At 35.2% G+C, this 16,256-nt stretch overlaps 1 protein-coding gene across 3 annotated transcripts; it reads left to right on the plus strand.

Annotated features, from left to right (window-relative positions):
* Positions 1-385: 385 nt before the first annotated feature.
* LOC124297849 (elongation of very long chain fatty acids protein AAEL008004-like) lies at positions 386-16,251 on the plus strand. Of its 3 annotated transcripts, none has more exons than XM_046749193.1 (4): positions 386-598; positions 2,526-2,606; positions 2,684-2,955; positions 13,194-16,251. In XM_046749193.1, the coding sequence occupies exons 2-4, from the start codon at positions 2,558-2,560 to the stop codon at positions 13,713-13,715; spliced, it is 843 nt and encodes a 280-aa protein (XP_046605149.1). In that variant the 5' UTR covers positions 386-598; positions 2,526-2,557; the 3' UTR covers positions 13,716-16,251. The 3 variants fall into 3 exon arrangements, with proteins under 3 accessions (XP_046605149.1, XP_046605150.1, XP_046605147.1); XM_046749194.1 differs by lacking the exon at positions 386-598 and adding an exon at positions 1,119-1,154; XM_046749191.1 differs by lacking the exons at positions 386-598; positions 2,526-2,606; positions 2,684-2,955 and adding exons at positions 10,013-10,106; positions 12,020-12,100; positions 12,178-12,449.
* Positions 16,252-16,256: the final 5 nt, after the last annotated feature.

Raw genomic sequence — 16,256 nt, forward strand, 5'->3', positions numbered from 1 at the left:
AGAACGGGTTCAAACCACGCGAGATTTCAATATATCTGTCATGTCGGTACCGCTGGCACTACTTCTCGCTGAAAATTGAGGTTAGAGTGGGATTCAGAAAATCTTTAAGTGGGAGGCGCTTAAAGTTCATATAAACTCGGCTACACATCAGCTTTAATGGAGGCGCAATTTAAGACCCCCAATTAAAGCGTATGTGTAGACCAGGCATGAAACGTCTTATTTCCGTACATCATGCGCTCGGTGTGCTGGCACCCTTACTTCCCCTCTGTGCCAACTTCTGCACCACGTGGCAATAGATGTCGGGGCGGTCACCCCACTCTCGCATCTGATGGCTGTTCCCGTTGGCGTGACGGTGATCAGTCGCGTGAGGTTACTGGATGTGTGAAATAACGATAGTCGCGAAGTGGGGTAACTATTAACATCGCAATTCCACTCCCTTGCAACCTCGTATACCGCGATTTAAGCAGGGAGCAACGTAGTGCTTTCTCATTCGTAAAGGAATAAATAGCTGATCACGATCCAGAAGTCGTATGCTGCTCCATTCAGTCGTATTCGACAACTCACAACGGTTTAATGGGCTTTCTGGAATAACTTTGAGGTATTATCATTGAGAAAATAGAGTTGTAGCACAAAGGTCGGTCATTAATCATCGTAAAATCTCCGTGTCAATAATCCAAGAATATCTATAAGTAATTGCGAATTGTTTATTTCATCAGTAATAAATCCATGGAACTTGAGATTCGCGTCGAGGATTAGTTTTTTGTCAGAACGGAAAAACTTTTTGATAGCGCACCCCTGAATTTAGTAGAATTATAATCGAGAAAAGGGGGAAAAATATTCGTTGTAGATGAAATTTGGAAGTTTTGTTATATGAGTCTGTTCTTTATAATTTTGTCTACGAAAAGAAGAACAATTTTTCACTAACTTTAACACTTGAAAATTAGTAATTAATGATTTGGCTCACGTTCAAAAATTCATGATCGCCAGAAATTGCCGACTTATATGAGACTGTAGTTAGTAGTATTAACGTAACGATACATCAGGAAAAGGATCACTATTTGCGCAACTTTAGTATGACTTTGAAGAATTTAGTTTTCCCAAATAAGAGTATGTTTTGCTTATCATGGTTTTCTGAATTTCGGACATTGCTAAAGGTGCGAAGTAACGATTTTTTCTAAACATACATCGTTACAGTAACGTTACTAACTTCATGCTGATCGACTTTCATAACACAATATCGTCGGGTTAGTGGAATACAGAGACACGTCGTTTTCATTTTCGAAAAAGAGACACGCAGATTTTGAAGTGCAAGAAAGTGACACGTCGGTTTTGAGCTTCAAAAACGTGACACTTCGGGTTTGAAGTGAAAAATAGGACAACTCGCTTTTAGAGTTGGAAAAGGGGACACGTCGTTTTGATTTTCAAAAACAGGACATGTCGTAGATTTTTTTAATAAATTCATTTTTCATTTGTAATTATAATTTCTTTGTTTGCTGAATTGTTTTTTAAAGTGCAAAATTTTTAATTTTTAAAAATCATAATGCAGGTATATTATCATGTGCAATAAAAGTTGAAAAAAAAGATTGTCATAACGTCGCGACTTGTAAACGAGTCATTATTTCCATCATAATTTCCGTAGATTGCCGATTATTTATAGTCTTGTATATAATATTGTATATATTGCGTTAATCGCGTACGTACTTTGCCTGTGGCAGACAAAAAGACTTCCTATTCGTTTCACGCAGTTACGAGTTTCAAAATAATGAAAATTTTACATTTAATAAAAGTGACGTAACTAAACATGTTATACAAGTGATAAATAATGAACCTTATTTTTCAATATTGTACATAATGGATACAATTTTTCACGTAGAATATAATTAATAAATTGTAATTGAAATTCGAGATTAAATTGCTCCGTTATTGAAAATAAAAAAGTTAATTATTTTAAATACATTATTCAAAATTACAAAAAATAAATCTTATCAAAAAATAAGACGCAATGTGAATACATATAAATTATTGTTATATTATAATTTTATATAATCTGCTGGAGTTTAGACTTATCAATGTAATAAATCATAGTAATAATCATGGAACTCGGAAGAATTAAACGCTTTTCGCAAAGATCCTCAGTCTTTTCTTTTTCTAAACGCACAGATCTAATTTCTTTTGACAATATTCGCGGGGATTGAATTGAATCTTTGGAGTTTTCAACGTTACTATAATATTAATATTATAAAATTAAAATTTCTGATAAGAAAATTTATTTGCGACCTGTCCTGTTTTTGACTTCAAAACCGAAGTGGATTTTTTTCCGAGCTCAAAACGACGTGTCTTTTTTTTCAAGCTTAAAACGACGTGCCACGTTTTTCACCCTCAAAACCGAGGTGGCTCTTTAATCCACTAACCGGATGATATACTGATTCTCATTTAATAGTGTCTTCACATTGCTGTGATTCGCTAATTTTACCGCGAACTTTCCTCTACTGAAGAATTGAATCGAAGTGTATCGTATGTTTCAGATTTAAACGGTTGCTTACATAATCCTATAAAAATGTTGGACGATCTGTTGGGATGGCTTCATCCTCCTTACAATAATATCGGTACGATTAAGTAAAGGTTGGCGAGGCTTACGAGTCGTTTAGCCGGTTGGCGATATTATTATTTTCATTTGTTTTAGATCCGAGAACCAACGAGTGGTTTTTATTGTCGGGAGCAGGTCCGATCACTATTATACTAGTGGCGTACATTTACATTTGTACTTCGGCAGGTGAAAGATTTATGAAAGACAAGCAGCCCTATGATTTACGCAAGATTCTCATAGTGTACAACTTTATTCAAATTCTAATCAGCAGCTACACGTTCAAAGAAGCTTTAATGGGAGGCTGGCTGTACGATTTCAGCTACACGTGTCAGCCAAGTGATTATTCGGAAAGTGAATCAGCAATGCGAGTAAGTAGAATGATCAATATTTCAGTAGCAGTACATTGGTGAAATTTGAGAACATTGTGTTGACTAATTTTTATTCAGAATAATAATTCTGAGTGAAGGTGATCGTGCCGGCAGTCCATCAGCAATATGTACGGCTCACTCTGAAGATTTGATTATTCCGTTCGGATTGTAGTTGAACAACGGAACAAGATCTACACAAACTGATTCTTTTGCTCAAACTTTTCTTAGTCAAATTCATAATTTTCCCAAGCTTAACTAGCTTATTTTTTTTCACTGGTTAACTGACTTTGTGCGATTCAAACTTGAGACATGACTTTTTAGTGTATACTTGTGATTTTGAATTAATTTTCATGTCGACGGTACATTGATAATTTTCAGGTAGCCAGAGTTATCCATTTTTACTTCCTGTCCAGGCTCACCGAGCTCCTGGACACGGTGTTTTTTGTACTACGGAAAAAGGAAAGTCAAATCACGTTTCTTCACCTTTATCATCATGCGTCAATGCCATTATACATTTGGATCGCAGTTCGCTATTACGCCGGTGTAGGTCACCTGACGTTTATGGGGCTGTTGAACAGCTTTGTTCACATATTTATGTACAGCTATTACATGCTAGCGGCATTTGGGCCGGAAATGCAAAAATCCCTAATGGCCTGGAAAAAGTTGATAACAATAATGCAAATAGTACAATTTCTCGTTATCGGTTTACACACTGTGCAAGTGTTTGTCATTGATTGCGATGTGCCAAAATTTCCCGCTGCTTTGCTGGTGTTGAATAGTATTTTATTCTGCTACCTATTCACATCTTTTTACATTGCAAACTATGTTAAAAGTAGTACCAATGAAGTCGAGAGCAGAAGTCTATCGAGACATACCCTCACTGGCCGAAAATCCGACTAAAAATTGCACCTCAAAGTCCATTTTTCACAATGCAAGCTATAAATATGACAGTTCCGTTTCTGTAGTCAAGGCGACAAATTCATGATAGCTTCAGTTATGTGCGTTTTCTAAATTGAACGCTTCATATTTTGTATCCAACTATTATACAGTCAAGACTTTTGTATATCATCGTGAAATAAATTATGAAAGAAAAATGTGAAAAAATATAGAGATAAAAGAAAATATAAAAATAAGTTTCTTTGTCACAAGCAAAACCTATCATGCGCACTGATTTCTCCATAAGGGTAATCCAAAAATAAAATGAGTGTGTGTGATTTTTCGGCTACAGAAAAAATTTGTAATTATTCAAAATGTACGCCTACTTATTATGAAAATCAGCAATTACGCCGATGGTCATAAATAATTTTTGTATAATAAGTAATTATCGATAATGGAATTCTGATTATCTGGAAAATTAGTAATCACGGTGAATATAATCATTCATTTATGTAATAGAATAAATGATTCTTAAATGATTTTTTCATTTGTATGAAAATTGATAAATACGCTGACACTGATTAACAACGTTTGTACGTACAATAAATAATTATTGAAATAAAATTTCAGTTTGTCTGAAAAATTATAATCCAGAGTGGAAGTAATTATTGATTTTAGTGGTGTAAATATTTATCAAATAGAAGCTGATAGATTAGACGTGTGTTTGATGGAAGTCGGAATAGCTGTGTTGTCCGACACAAAAGTGTGAAAGTAGGAAAGGTGCAAGAATACGGAACAGTGGGAAATAGGCGATAGCGAGTGGCGTGAGGCGGGATAGGAATAGATAGACAGAAAAGCAACTATAAACTTGATATAATTTTTCATAAAATCAATAATTAATAAATAACACACCGGTACACAAAAAATAAGTGGTCTGTACATTTGACCAGACCCATCTAGGATTATGTACTTTGATGCGCTGAATCCAAATCTGGGGTCCGTTTGGCTCGTGCAGCCTCAAAATTTTGACTAAATTGTAAAAAAACGCTAAAAATGGCTAAAAATTGTAAAAAATAGCAGTTGTGCAAGCGAAAAAATTTCTTATTAGCCGAAAAATATCAATTACGCTGATGCTTACCAGAGTAAAAATTGACGTCCGGCTTCGGTCAGGTCCTGATCAAGCTTGTAACGCAGCTTTCTAGAATCACTAGATCAGTCGGTATTTGTCAGGCTTAGATTAGATTCGATTTTCAGACCCTGGTCGTTCTTGTTGATCAGATATTGGGAAAGAATTAATCAGATTTATTGGTTTTCGAAATTACGAAAACAAGTTATTTAGTTTTATATAGATGCGAAAAGAAGGCTATCATAAATCAGTAGCTGACATCTGTAAGCAGATATTCAAAAATGATTTCAAATTCGTAATCTTGAATTTTTTAAATGTTACATCAGATTCGACTAGAGTGAGAGGTCCGGCTCCAGCTGCTGCTTTCTCTTTTTAATTACGGCTTCAATTCGATGCACAGACCGCACGGTCGATAATGCCTGTACAAAAGGAAGACAGAAAATATTTGAGGTTTGCTTTTGAAGATACAGTCTTTCGATTCAGATGTCTACCGTTCGATTAATCTAAATTATCGTACGTGTTCACCAGAATTCTGAAACCGGTAGCGCATGTACTGAGAAACAAAGGGTTTTTATCAACGATATATCTAGATAAGATCCTTTTCATGGAAAAAAATTCTCATAGCTGTAATGAAAATGTACTTGAGTCGATAGACTTACTGGAAAAACTTGGGTTTATAATAAATTATAAGAAAAACTCGACAACTCTGTCACTGAAATGCAAATTTCTCGCATTCATAATTAATTCAATCGATTATACATGAGAACTGACTGATGAAAAAAGAGACCAAATAAAAAAGCTGCTGGGAACATTCGGAATAGGAATGGAATAACGTATTGGAAATTATCCACAATTGTTTCGGGTTCTGAACGCGGCTTGTCCAGCCATAAATTGCCAGTCATAAAAGCTATTGCAAAAGACTAAAGAGAGAAAAATTCCGAGCGGTAATCATAAATGAAGCAAATTATGAGGCACGTATACGATTAATGACACGTTTAAAGATGAGTTAGATTTTAGATTTAGATTCAGATTGGTGGAAAATGAATAGTCGAACTGGAATAAACCAAATGAAAACGTCTAACGACAGAGTTGAGATTTTTTCGGACGATTCATTGACAAGCCGGAGCGATTATTGTAAGGTGTAGTAGATAAATGGCTGGGGAAACGATAAGGAGAGAAATCGTCATATCAATTATTCGCAGCTCGTAACTGTCTTTTTCGCTCTGAAAAGTTTTGCATATTAGTTACACGATTGTGAAGTCTTACTAAGGACAGATAACACTGGTCAACAAAAATTCACTTTTCGTTTGTAACATTAAAACTTTTTTACTGATTATGTTAGAAACCATGTTTATTACAATAGAATTCATATTAGAATATTTTAGATACGAATAGTTTCGCATTTTTTTATATTTTAAATAAGTGTTGATCGTAATTCAACTCATCATTAGTCTTCCAGAAAATTGTAAATGTAATTATGACAAATCAATAATTTTCCAGGAAGTCAATAATCAATTTTTGATCTAATTCAGCTCACGAGAAATAAAAAACTACGTATCCGTAATTTTTTATTGTTATAACAATTCGAAATTGTGTAACAAATAATTGTTTTATTATTCAAGTGTTCAGATAAAATGAGCTAAAATATTAATGAAAACATTTTTTGCCGGTCTCTAAAATTCGGGAAGAATGCAATATTAGGAATTCTTGCATTCTACAGAAGCTTGTTTGCATTGAATTCATAGAAGTCGGTCGAATTTTGATGGTCCCTATGGATATAGTGCTATATTTTAAATAAAATTACAACATCCGTTACTCATTGTTATTTGCTTCAAAAGGCAGACCGTTGACTCAATGTTTTCAGTCTTATGTACATAGAATCTTTTTTTTTGGTGCAGCAATTTTTTGCATCGGCAGAAATTCGTTCTCTCATTGAGAGAATTTTACTTGTCTGAAGAATATTGTTTGCTCTTCAAAAAATGATGTCTATTTCCAAAAATGATCCCTATCGTTGGTAAGCTTATAGACGGAATAAAAATAATTGACTAACCCAAATAAACTGACGATTTTCGCACACAAATCTTTATTTAACATGATCATTTAACGATCGACGCAATACGTCTGAATATTAACCGAATTCAATGTTGAAATTTTCATCAAAATATTGATTCGTCTCCCATGTAACCTATTTGTTTGAAGCAACAACAATATTAGTTTATTCAAAGGAACACAAAAAAATTGGAACGGTTTGTAACAAATTATTCACAGTTAATTTAGTCAAATAGAATTTTCAATCAATCGTATGAAGCATTGGTAATATGAATTCACTAATTATGTGAACCATTAAATGACACTCCGAGACACTTTGACCCCAGACAATTGTTATTCGAAGTTTTCAAACTGTTCCTGCTGGAATTGGGACTTGCTCTACCATATACCTTTAATTCAGGGTTCAAACTTTGTTTCCAAGCAGAAAGGTCAGATCAATCGTACGACAGCTGCGAATTAGAGCGGTTCAAAATGAGATTGGAGTTGATCTGCGACCTGTGTGTCACTCACAGTGATTTGAGTGAAAATGGGAGCAAATTTTTTTCGATTTTACTACGTAGATTTTGTTTTCTTGATTTGTAGGTAACATTTGGTGCATGAAAATATTTTTTATCTGCGTAATAATCACTGTAAATGTATCTAAGAGCGATAGACCAGGAGATGGGCTCTTCATTCAGCTGCTCAACATTCGCAGCTCGCTTAGAAGATCTTACAATTAGTGTTTGCCGTGATATCTGAAGTTAGATTGCGGTCATATTAAATGTACAGAAACCTTCTGTCGATGAAGAAAGGCCATATTTCCCTATTAGAGTAAGATGCGACCTTTGTCAAAGAAAATCTGATCGAAAATTAAAGGAAAAGTCCCATGTATGCGTCGAATGTGGAGGTACTGAATGAAAGTCGTAATGATTTTTCTGATTTGATTTTATATTTCTGTATCGTACTTTCATAATATAATGATGTCTCATCAATAAAAAATTTATTTGGTTATTTGATTGTGATTTTTTCCTTGAAAAATTCACTATTCATTTCTCAAGAAAAGCATACTTTTTGAAAACTGCCTTACGAGTCTGAGACTACCTTAAAGTGGACTAACTTTGGAATAACACCGTAAGTTTGTTCTAAAAAAAGGTGAAAATCAAAAAAAAAAAAAAAATGGAGCATATTTGAATGCAAAAATTATTTATCTCGCATTTTTTTTTATAGAATTTTTTTTCATATGAAAATCCTAGATATCCAATATATTCAAAGCTTGAACTTCTTTATAGAGGATAGAAATATGTTCCGGAATTTTTTTAAAGAGAAATTACGAAAACTCTCAAAGTACTACTTTTTTGCTACGCTGGGGTCAAAATGTCACCGTATGACACATGCGTCATTTCCAAGACGCGTGTCATTTAAGGGTTCAGCTGAAAACCTGAGAAGTCATAATTATAATATCCTTCCATTAATTGAACCGCCGCATTCATTTTAACCAATTACATATCATTCTGATGTTATTTTAATTTGCCAGAATATGCGTATTGACAAAACTGAATTATGTGTGAAGGCTGCGTTACCATTTGTCGGTTGAATTAACAAATGCAATATTATGACGAAGTATCTATAAAATTATATGTATACACCTTGCTTATTCCAATTTTTTTTCCTTCGCCGAAATAACCCTATTGAATATATTTTCTCATTCCGAAAAATCCTTGATGTCGGTAAGGAGAACTAACAAGAAAAGAAAGCATGGAAACCAGTCCGTCAACCTAACTAGACTTAAAAACAATAAGTCGATACTGGTTGGGATCCGAGGCAATCTAAATTGTATTGAGAAATAGAACATTTCATTTGCATATATTTAAAGTGAATCAGGATATAACTGACAATGAAAGGGTCAGAAGTTCGTGACTATAGTGCTTGTATAGCCTCGTAGTATACATTTCAATACGTGTTTATATGAGTGTGTAATAAAAAACAGTTCATTGTCAACTAACAAAGATCACAATCGTGTTGTTATTACGCATGAATATAATTTGTGAAAATCAAAAAGTGATCAATTTGTTACGAATGGAGCAGGCGCATGTAAATACATTAAAAATACATTGACAGCTGCATGCACCGAGCCGCCATAACTATTATTTTGTGGATCGGCCGGTAGTGTCGCATTGCAATTTTCAACTTCTAATATCGCACATGAGTTAGGATACCAGCAGATGTTATTTCACTAACTTTGCGCTATCGTCGATAGGCCAAATAATATTTTTGGCGGCACAAACACTGATGTACACTTGGGGAGAATGAATCTTAGACGGCTATTTTTTTACACTACACAGTTATGTTGACAACACAAAGAGACCTACAGCGCCATAGTCGGCCAGGCGCGAAATAAACTCAATCTCTCGTGATCAACATGGATTAAATTTTCACATTAATAATTGTTCAAGTAATAAACATGTGCCAAACTTGGTTCCGGCAAAATGCCGGCCGAAGAAAAGAACAAAGCACAAAGAACAAAGAACGGGTTCAAACCACGCGAGATTTCAATATATCTGTCATGTCGGTACCGCTGGCACTACTTCTCGCTGAAAATTGAGGTCAGATTGGGATTCAGAAAATCTTTAAGTGGGAGGCGCTTAAAGTTCATATAAACTCGACTACACATCAGCTTTAATGGAGGCGCAATTTAAGACCCCCAATTAAAGCGTATGTGTAGACCAGGCATGAAACGTCTTATTACCGTACATCATGCGCTCGGTGTGCTGGCACCCTTACTTCCCCTCTGTGCGAACTTCCGCACCACGTGGCAATAGATGTCGCGGCGGTCACCCCACTCTCGCATCTGATGGCTGTTCCCGTTGGCGTGACGGTGATCAGTCGCGTGAGGTTACTGGATGTGTGAAATAACGATAGTCGCGAAGTGGGGTACCTAATCACATCGCAATTCCACTCCCTCGCAACCTCGTATACCGCGATTTAAGCAGGGAGCAACGTAGTGCTTTCTCATTCGTAAAGGAATGAATCGCTGATCACGATCCAGAAGTCGTATGCTGCTCCATTCAGTCGTATTCGACAACTCACAACGGTTTAATGGGCTTTCTGGAATAACTTTGAGGTATTATCATTGAGAAAATAGAGTTGTAGCACAAAGGTCGGTCATTAACCATCGTAAAATCTCCGTGTCAATAATCCAAGTATATCTATAGGTAATTGCGAATTGTTTATTTCATCAGTAATAAATCCATGGAACTTGAGATTCGTGTCGAGGATTCGTTTTTTGTCAGAACGGAAAAACTTTTTGACAACGCGTCCCTGAATTTAGTGGAATTATAATCGAGAAAAGGTAGAAGAATATTCGTTATAGATGAAATTTGGAAGTTTTACATGAGTCTTTTCTTTATAATTTTGTCTACGAAAAGAAGAACAATTTTTCACCAACTTTAACACTTGAAAATTAGTAATTAATGATTTGGCTCACGTTCAAAAATTCATAATCGTCAGAAATTGCCGACTTAAATGAGGCTGTAGTTAGTAGTATTAACGTAACGACACATCAGGAAAATAATCACTATTTGCGCAACTCTAGAATGACTTTGAAGAATTTAGTTTTCCCAAATAAGAGTATGTTTTGCTTATCATGGTTTTCTGAATTTCGGACATTGCTAAAGGTGCGAAGTAACGATTTTTTCTAAACATACATCGTTACTAACTTCATGCTGATCGACTTTCATAACACAATATTGTCGGGTTAGTGGAATACAGAGACACGTCGTTTTCATTTTCGAAAAAGAGACACGCAGATTTTGAAGTTCAAGAAAGTGAAACGTCGGTTTTGAGCTTCAAAAACGTGACAACTCGGGTTCGAAGTGAAAAATAGGACAACTCGCTTTTAGAGTTGGAAAAGGGGACACGTCGTTTTGATTTTCAAAAACAGGACATGTCGTAGATTTTTTTAATAAATTCATTTTTCATTTGTAATTATAATTTCTTTGTTTGCTGAATTGTTTTTTAAAGTGCAAAATTTCTAATTTTTAAAAATCATAATGCAGGTATATTATCATGTGCAATAAAAGTTAAAGAAAAAGATTGTCATAACGACGCGGCTTGTAAACGAGTCATTATTTCCATCATAATTTCCGTAGATCGCTTATTATTAATAGTCTTGTATATAATATTGTATATATTGCGTTAATCGCGTACGTACTTCGCCTGTGGCAGACAAAAAGACTTCCTATTCGTTTCACGCAGTTACGACTTTCAAAATAATAAAAATTTTACATTTAATAAAAGTGACGTAACTAAACATGTTTTACAAGTGATAAATAATGAACCTTATTTTTCAATATTATACATAATGGATACAATTTTTCACGTAGAATATAATTAATAAATTGTAATTGAAATTCGAGATTAAATTACTTCGTTATTGAAAATAAAAAAGTTAATTATTTCGAATACATTATTCAAAATTACAAAAAATAAATCTTATCAAAAAATAAGACGCAATGTGAATACATATAAATTATTGTTATATTATAATTTTATATAATCTGCTGGAGTTTAGACTTATCAATGTAATAAATCATAGTAATAATCATGGAACTCGGAAGAATTAAACGCTTTTCGCAAAGATCCTCAATATCTTTTTTTTCTCAACGCACGGATTTAATTTCTTTTCACAATATTCGCGGGGATTGAATTGAATCTTTGGAGTTTTCAACGTTATTATACTATCAATATTATAAAATTAAAATTTGTTATAAGAAAATTCATTTGCGACCTGTCCTGTTGTTGACTTCAAAACCGAGGTGGATTTTTCTTCAATCTCAAAACGACGTGTCTTTGTTTTCAAGCTTAAAACGACGTGCCACGTTTTTCACCCTCAAAACCGAGGTGGCTCTTTAATCCACTAACCGGATGATATACTGATTCTCATTTAATAGTGTCTTCACATTGCTGTGATTCGCTAATTTTACCGCGAACTCTCCTCTACTGAAGAATTGAATTGAAGTGTATCATATGTTTCAGATTTAAACGGTTGCTTACATAATCCTATCAAAATGTTGGACGATCTGTTGGGATGGCTTCATCCTCCTTACAATAATATCGGTACGATTAAGTAATGGTTGGCGAGGCTTACGAGTCGTTTAGCCGGTTGGCGATGTTATTATTTTCATTTGTTTTAGATCCGAGAACCAACGAGTGGTTTTTATTGTCGGGAGCAGGTCCGATCACTATTATACTAGTGGCGTACATTTACATTTGTACTTCGGCAGGTGAAAGATTTATGAAAGACAAGCAGCCCTATGATTTACGCAATATTCTCATAGTGTACAACTTTATTCAAATTCTAATCAGCATCTACATATTCAAAGAAGGTTTAATGGCAGGCTGGCTGTACCATTTCAGCTACACGTGTCAGCCAAATGATTATTCGGAGAGTGAATTAGCAATGCGAGTAAGTAGAATGATCAATATTTCAGTAGCAGTACATTGGCGAAATTTGAGAACATTGTGTTGACTTATTTTTATTCAGTATAATAATTCTGATTGAAGGTTCTGAAATTTATCAGAAACATATTGCCTTTACCCAAAAAGTTTGGACCAATGAAACTTTGCAGCGTTTAAAATATTCGAGCAATGTTATAGAAATTTAACTGTGCACCGTTGCAAATGTATCGGACAAATTGCGCAATATTACAAAAACGATGGACACCAACATAACTTTGCGAGTTTTGAAATATTCCAAACACACGTCGCTATATTTTTGCCTTGCATTGTTTAAAACGTTTTAAATACCTTCCGCGAAGTCAGCGAAACATTGTAACGTCGCATTTTCGCAATTGAAGTACTGACTAATAGGCAAAAGAAGGTGCTATTTCAGAAAATGGGAGAAGAACGGGCTATTTTGGGAAATATTAAAGAATGGGCAGTTTCGCATACATTGTCTTCAGTGTCGGTAACGTTAACCACAATAATCGCAGGCAAAATAGACCATTTTTCATACGCTTCTCGTGATGGACCGTGTTAGCACTTTCAGACACAGCCTCCTCTTCTGTCCAGTGATCGATCAAGAAATATTACCGCAATGTTTCAGTAACATCGCCTACTTTGTGGATTATGCGATTTGATTTATAAGCACTGCTTATTATACATATACCTATTATAATGTATTGACGACGGTTCAACAAATGATTTTTAGATGGCCAGAGCTTGTCATTTATACTTCCTCGCCAAGCTGTTTGAACTTCTGGACACCTTATTCTTTGTACTTCGGAAAAAGCAGCGTCAAATAACTTTCCTCCACCTCTATCATCACACCGTAATGCTACTATCAACTTGGGTTGGAGTTCGTTATTTCAGTGGAACGTTACATTTGACATTTTTGGGGTTGGCAAACAGCTTTGTTCATATAATTATGTACGGCTATTACATGCTGACGGCCTTCGGGCCGGAAATGCAAAAATCCCTAATGGCCTGGAAAAAGTATCTAACAATAATGCAAATAGTACAATTCGGCGCTGTTGGTACACACGCTGCACAGATATTTTTCGTTGAATGTGGCGTATCAAAACTACTGGCTACACTTGTTTGCCTGAATAGTATTATATTCATCTACCTCTTCTCGTCTTTTTATATTCAGAATTATTGTAAGAGTGACACCAACCATGTAAGAAACACAAGTTCATCGAAAATTGGTTACACTAGTAAAAAATCTGAATAAAAAATATTCTTTAACAATATGATAATGGCAAGTGATTTAGAAATATAAATATGAAGGACAAAAAACGAATCTATTCAGAACGGCATTGATTCTACAGAAACCAGTTCTAGAACTAATTTTGTAAATGAAATTGTATCGTATGTGTATGTGTAATATGTTATTTATAATATATTGTTTATGATAGGTTTAATTATGTATACAATCAGTCCTAAAATTATTTTTGTACAATCCATTGTATTGTCGTCCATTTTACTTTTTACGGTTGAAATATTCGAGACAATTATTCTGGAGAATTTAGGAACCTGAATATTCTTGCCGAAATTTGGTTCTATGGAACAGGTCTGTAGAATCGGTCCTTACGTTCATCGATATAATGTATAAATGGATTCTGGAGAATCAGTCTAACGTCAGGTAATATTCTTTAGAAATACAATTTGTAAAATGGCAATTACGGCGGAATCGAACTTTTAGAATTAAATCCCTCTCATTCTACTCCTGAAAAAACCTACGAGGCTGAAGTTAGCCGCAGGGTTCAGCTGCCAGTTATCGAAATCCAGGGACGAATGGGGGCCTGAAGCCCCCTATCCGAGTCTTCCGATCTTACGTCCTGGCATGCATTGAATAGTGTGAATACTCAAGTAAACATGTGACTTTGTGAAAATATAGTCATGAGCTCCCGATAAACAATGCAATTCGTCAGTATTGGAGTGTTTCATCGGTCTCGGAGAGGGTATCATTTGCTTTCGCGGGTGAAACTCCGCATTTTGACATGGAACTCCTACCACTATTTCAGGGGTAGAACAAGGAATATTTGCGAATTTTTTCAGAATTTTCACACTCTTCCGAGTCATCAACAACAACGCTGAACTTGAAAAATTCGACTTCTTGTTACGTCCGGCGTATCGCCACGCGTCTCTATGACTGTATTTTACATATTTTTACAAAGTTCTATGTTTACTCGAGTATTCGCACTATTCAATGTATGCCAGAACGTAAGAATCGGAAGTTTCAGGTAGGGGACCTCAGGCCCCCATTCGTCCTTGGATTTTGAGAACCGGGCGGCGTCTGAAACCTGCGGCTAACCTTGGCGTTGTAAGACACCTAGGCATACCAAATATTTTCAGGGCTGAAATAATTGTCAAAGAAGTAAACCAATAAAAGAATAGAAGTAGCATAAAGTAGACTGTCCTTATTCTTGTCAAACTCCGTCTCCTTTGGAGTACATTGTATTTTCAAGATTGGATTTGAGTGTTATTAAAAAAAATCGTTCAAGTAAGTGAAATGTTACTTACATTATTCCACATACCTAATCAATACACATGTGTTCATTACATAGGTAAAAGAATTGAAGGAGTTCGACTACTGTATCCGAAGTAATGAAAAATCCCATGTGTTCTTGTACCACGGGTCCAGCTATCCGCCATGTCTGGCTCAAATCTCGTCGAGCATTGAAACAGACAATATACCTAAACTTGGACCACGGTTGAAATGACAACACCAGGCCGATAATGAACAGAGTGTTCTGTCAGCGCAGGGCTCAGTCTTGTATAATTGTACATCCATTCTTGATTCAATACTTTAAAATCACTGGAACCAATGCTTGGGAAACGTATGGGTTCAATGTTCAATTTCCACCAATACCATATGTTTACCAATGAGAGGACCGCGAAAGGTGAAATGAACGAGACAACTGTTTGTCAAACGCTTCGTTATTGGTTAAAATAATACGGGATGTATAGACCACATGTTTTCGTGGATTATGACATCTTCGATGCCTACTGCTCTTAAATATGTTACTAGGCAAATGGATTGATACGTCATGTATTGTTACATTTTATACAAGGTTGTAAATATTGTTTTGTATTTCGTTTGAAGTTGTTCTTTTATTTTTACTCAAACCTCCATACCATAATTCTTTATAATCTTCTTTCCCGCTTTCGGAAAACTCTGTTATTTTTATTTTCCAACGGTTTACTTATTTTCTATCTTATTAAGATATGAAAATTCTAAGCAATCTTACTTGCACTTGTGCATTGGAGAGAATTTTTATCTCAGGTATAAAAAAAAATATATGCAAAGTAAACAAAATGCCCGAAAATATCTGTTACATATATTTTCGAGGATGCAGAACCTGGCACGATAGCTGTTCTGGCTATGATCCCGCTATGATAAAATAGGCTATTTGGCATATACAGCAGATAAAGGAAGAATTTTTATCGGCACCGTACCGACCCACCATCCCTACGCCTAGGCTGCAGTATTGTGAAGGGTGATTAAGAAGGCCCAAAATATTTTTTACATACATGCAATCACCTCGTTGGTCCAACTTCCTTGAAATTGGGAAGAACCAATCAGAGAGTTCGATAGATTCTTCAAATAAGAGGAACGTTGCTCAGTAGAATCGAATCACTTGTAAGCGATCCTTTTGCCAGAGCACTTCTAAAAAGCCTTCTTTTGCAACACTACTTCATCTCAATGAGACACTTTAGATACTTGTTTAAAATCTTCTTATAATAGACGTTCTAAATCTCGACCTTTCAG

This window comes from Neodiprion virginianus, chromosome 2, assembly GCF_021901495.1.
Source record: "Neodiprion virginianus isolate iyNeoVirg1 chromosome 2, iyNeoVirg1.1, whole genome shotgun sequence".
Classification (NCBI taxonomy): Eukaryota; Metazoa; Arthropoda; class Insecta; order Hymenoptera; family Diprionidae; genus Neodiprion; species Neodiprion virginianus.

What these genes read in the sequence shown, in the direction of transcription:
- LOC124297849 (XM_046749193.1), top strand. Translation starts at nt 2,558, where the DNA reads ATGTTGGACGATCTGTTGGGATGGCTTCATCCTCCTTACAATAATATC. An exon ending in TCCTCCTTACAATAATATCG is followed by an intron (nt 2,607 to 2,683) that starts GTACGATTAAGT and finishes CATTTGTTTTAG; the next exon opens with ATCCGAGAACCAACGAGTGG. An exon ending in AAAGTGAATCAGCAATGCGA is followed by an intron (nt 2,956 to 13,193) that starts GTAAGTAGAATG and finishes AATGATTTTTAG; the next exon opens with ATGGCCAGAGCTTGTCATTT.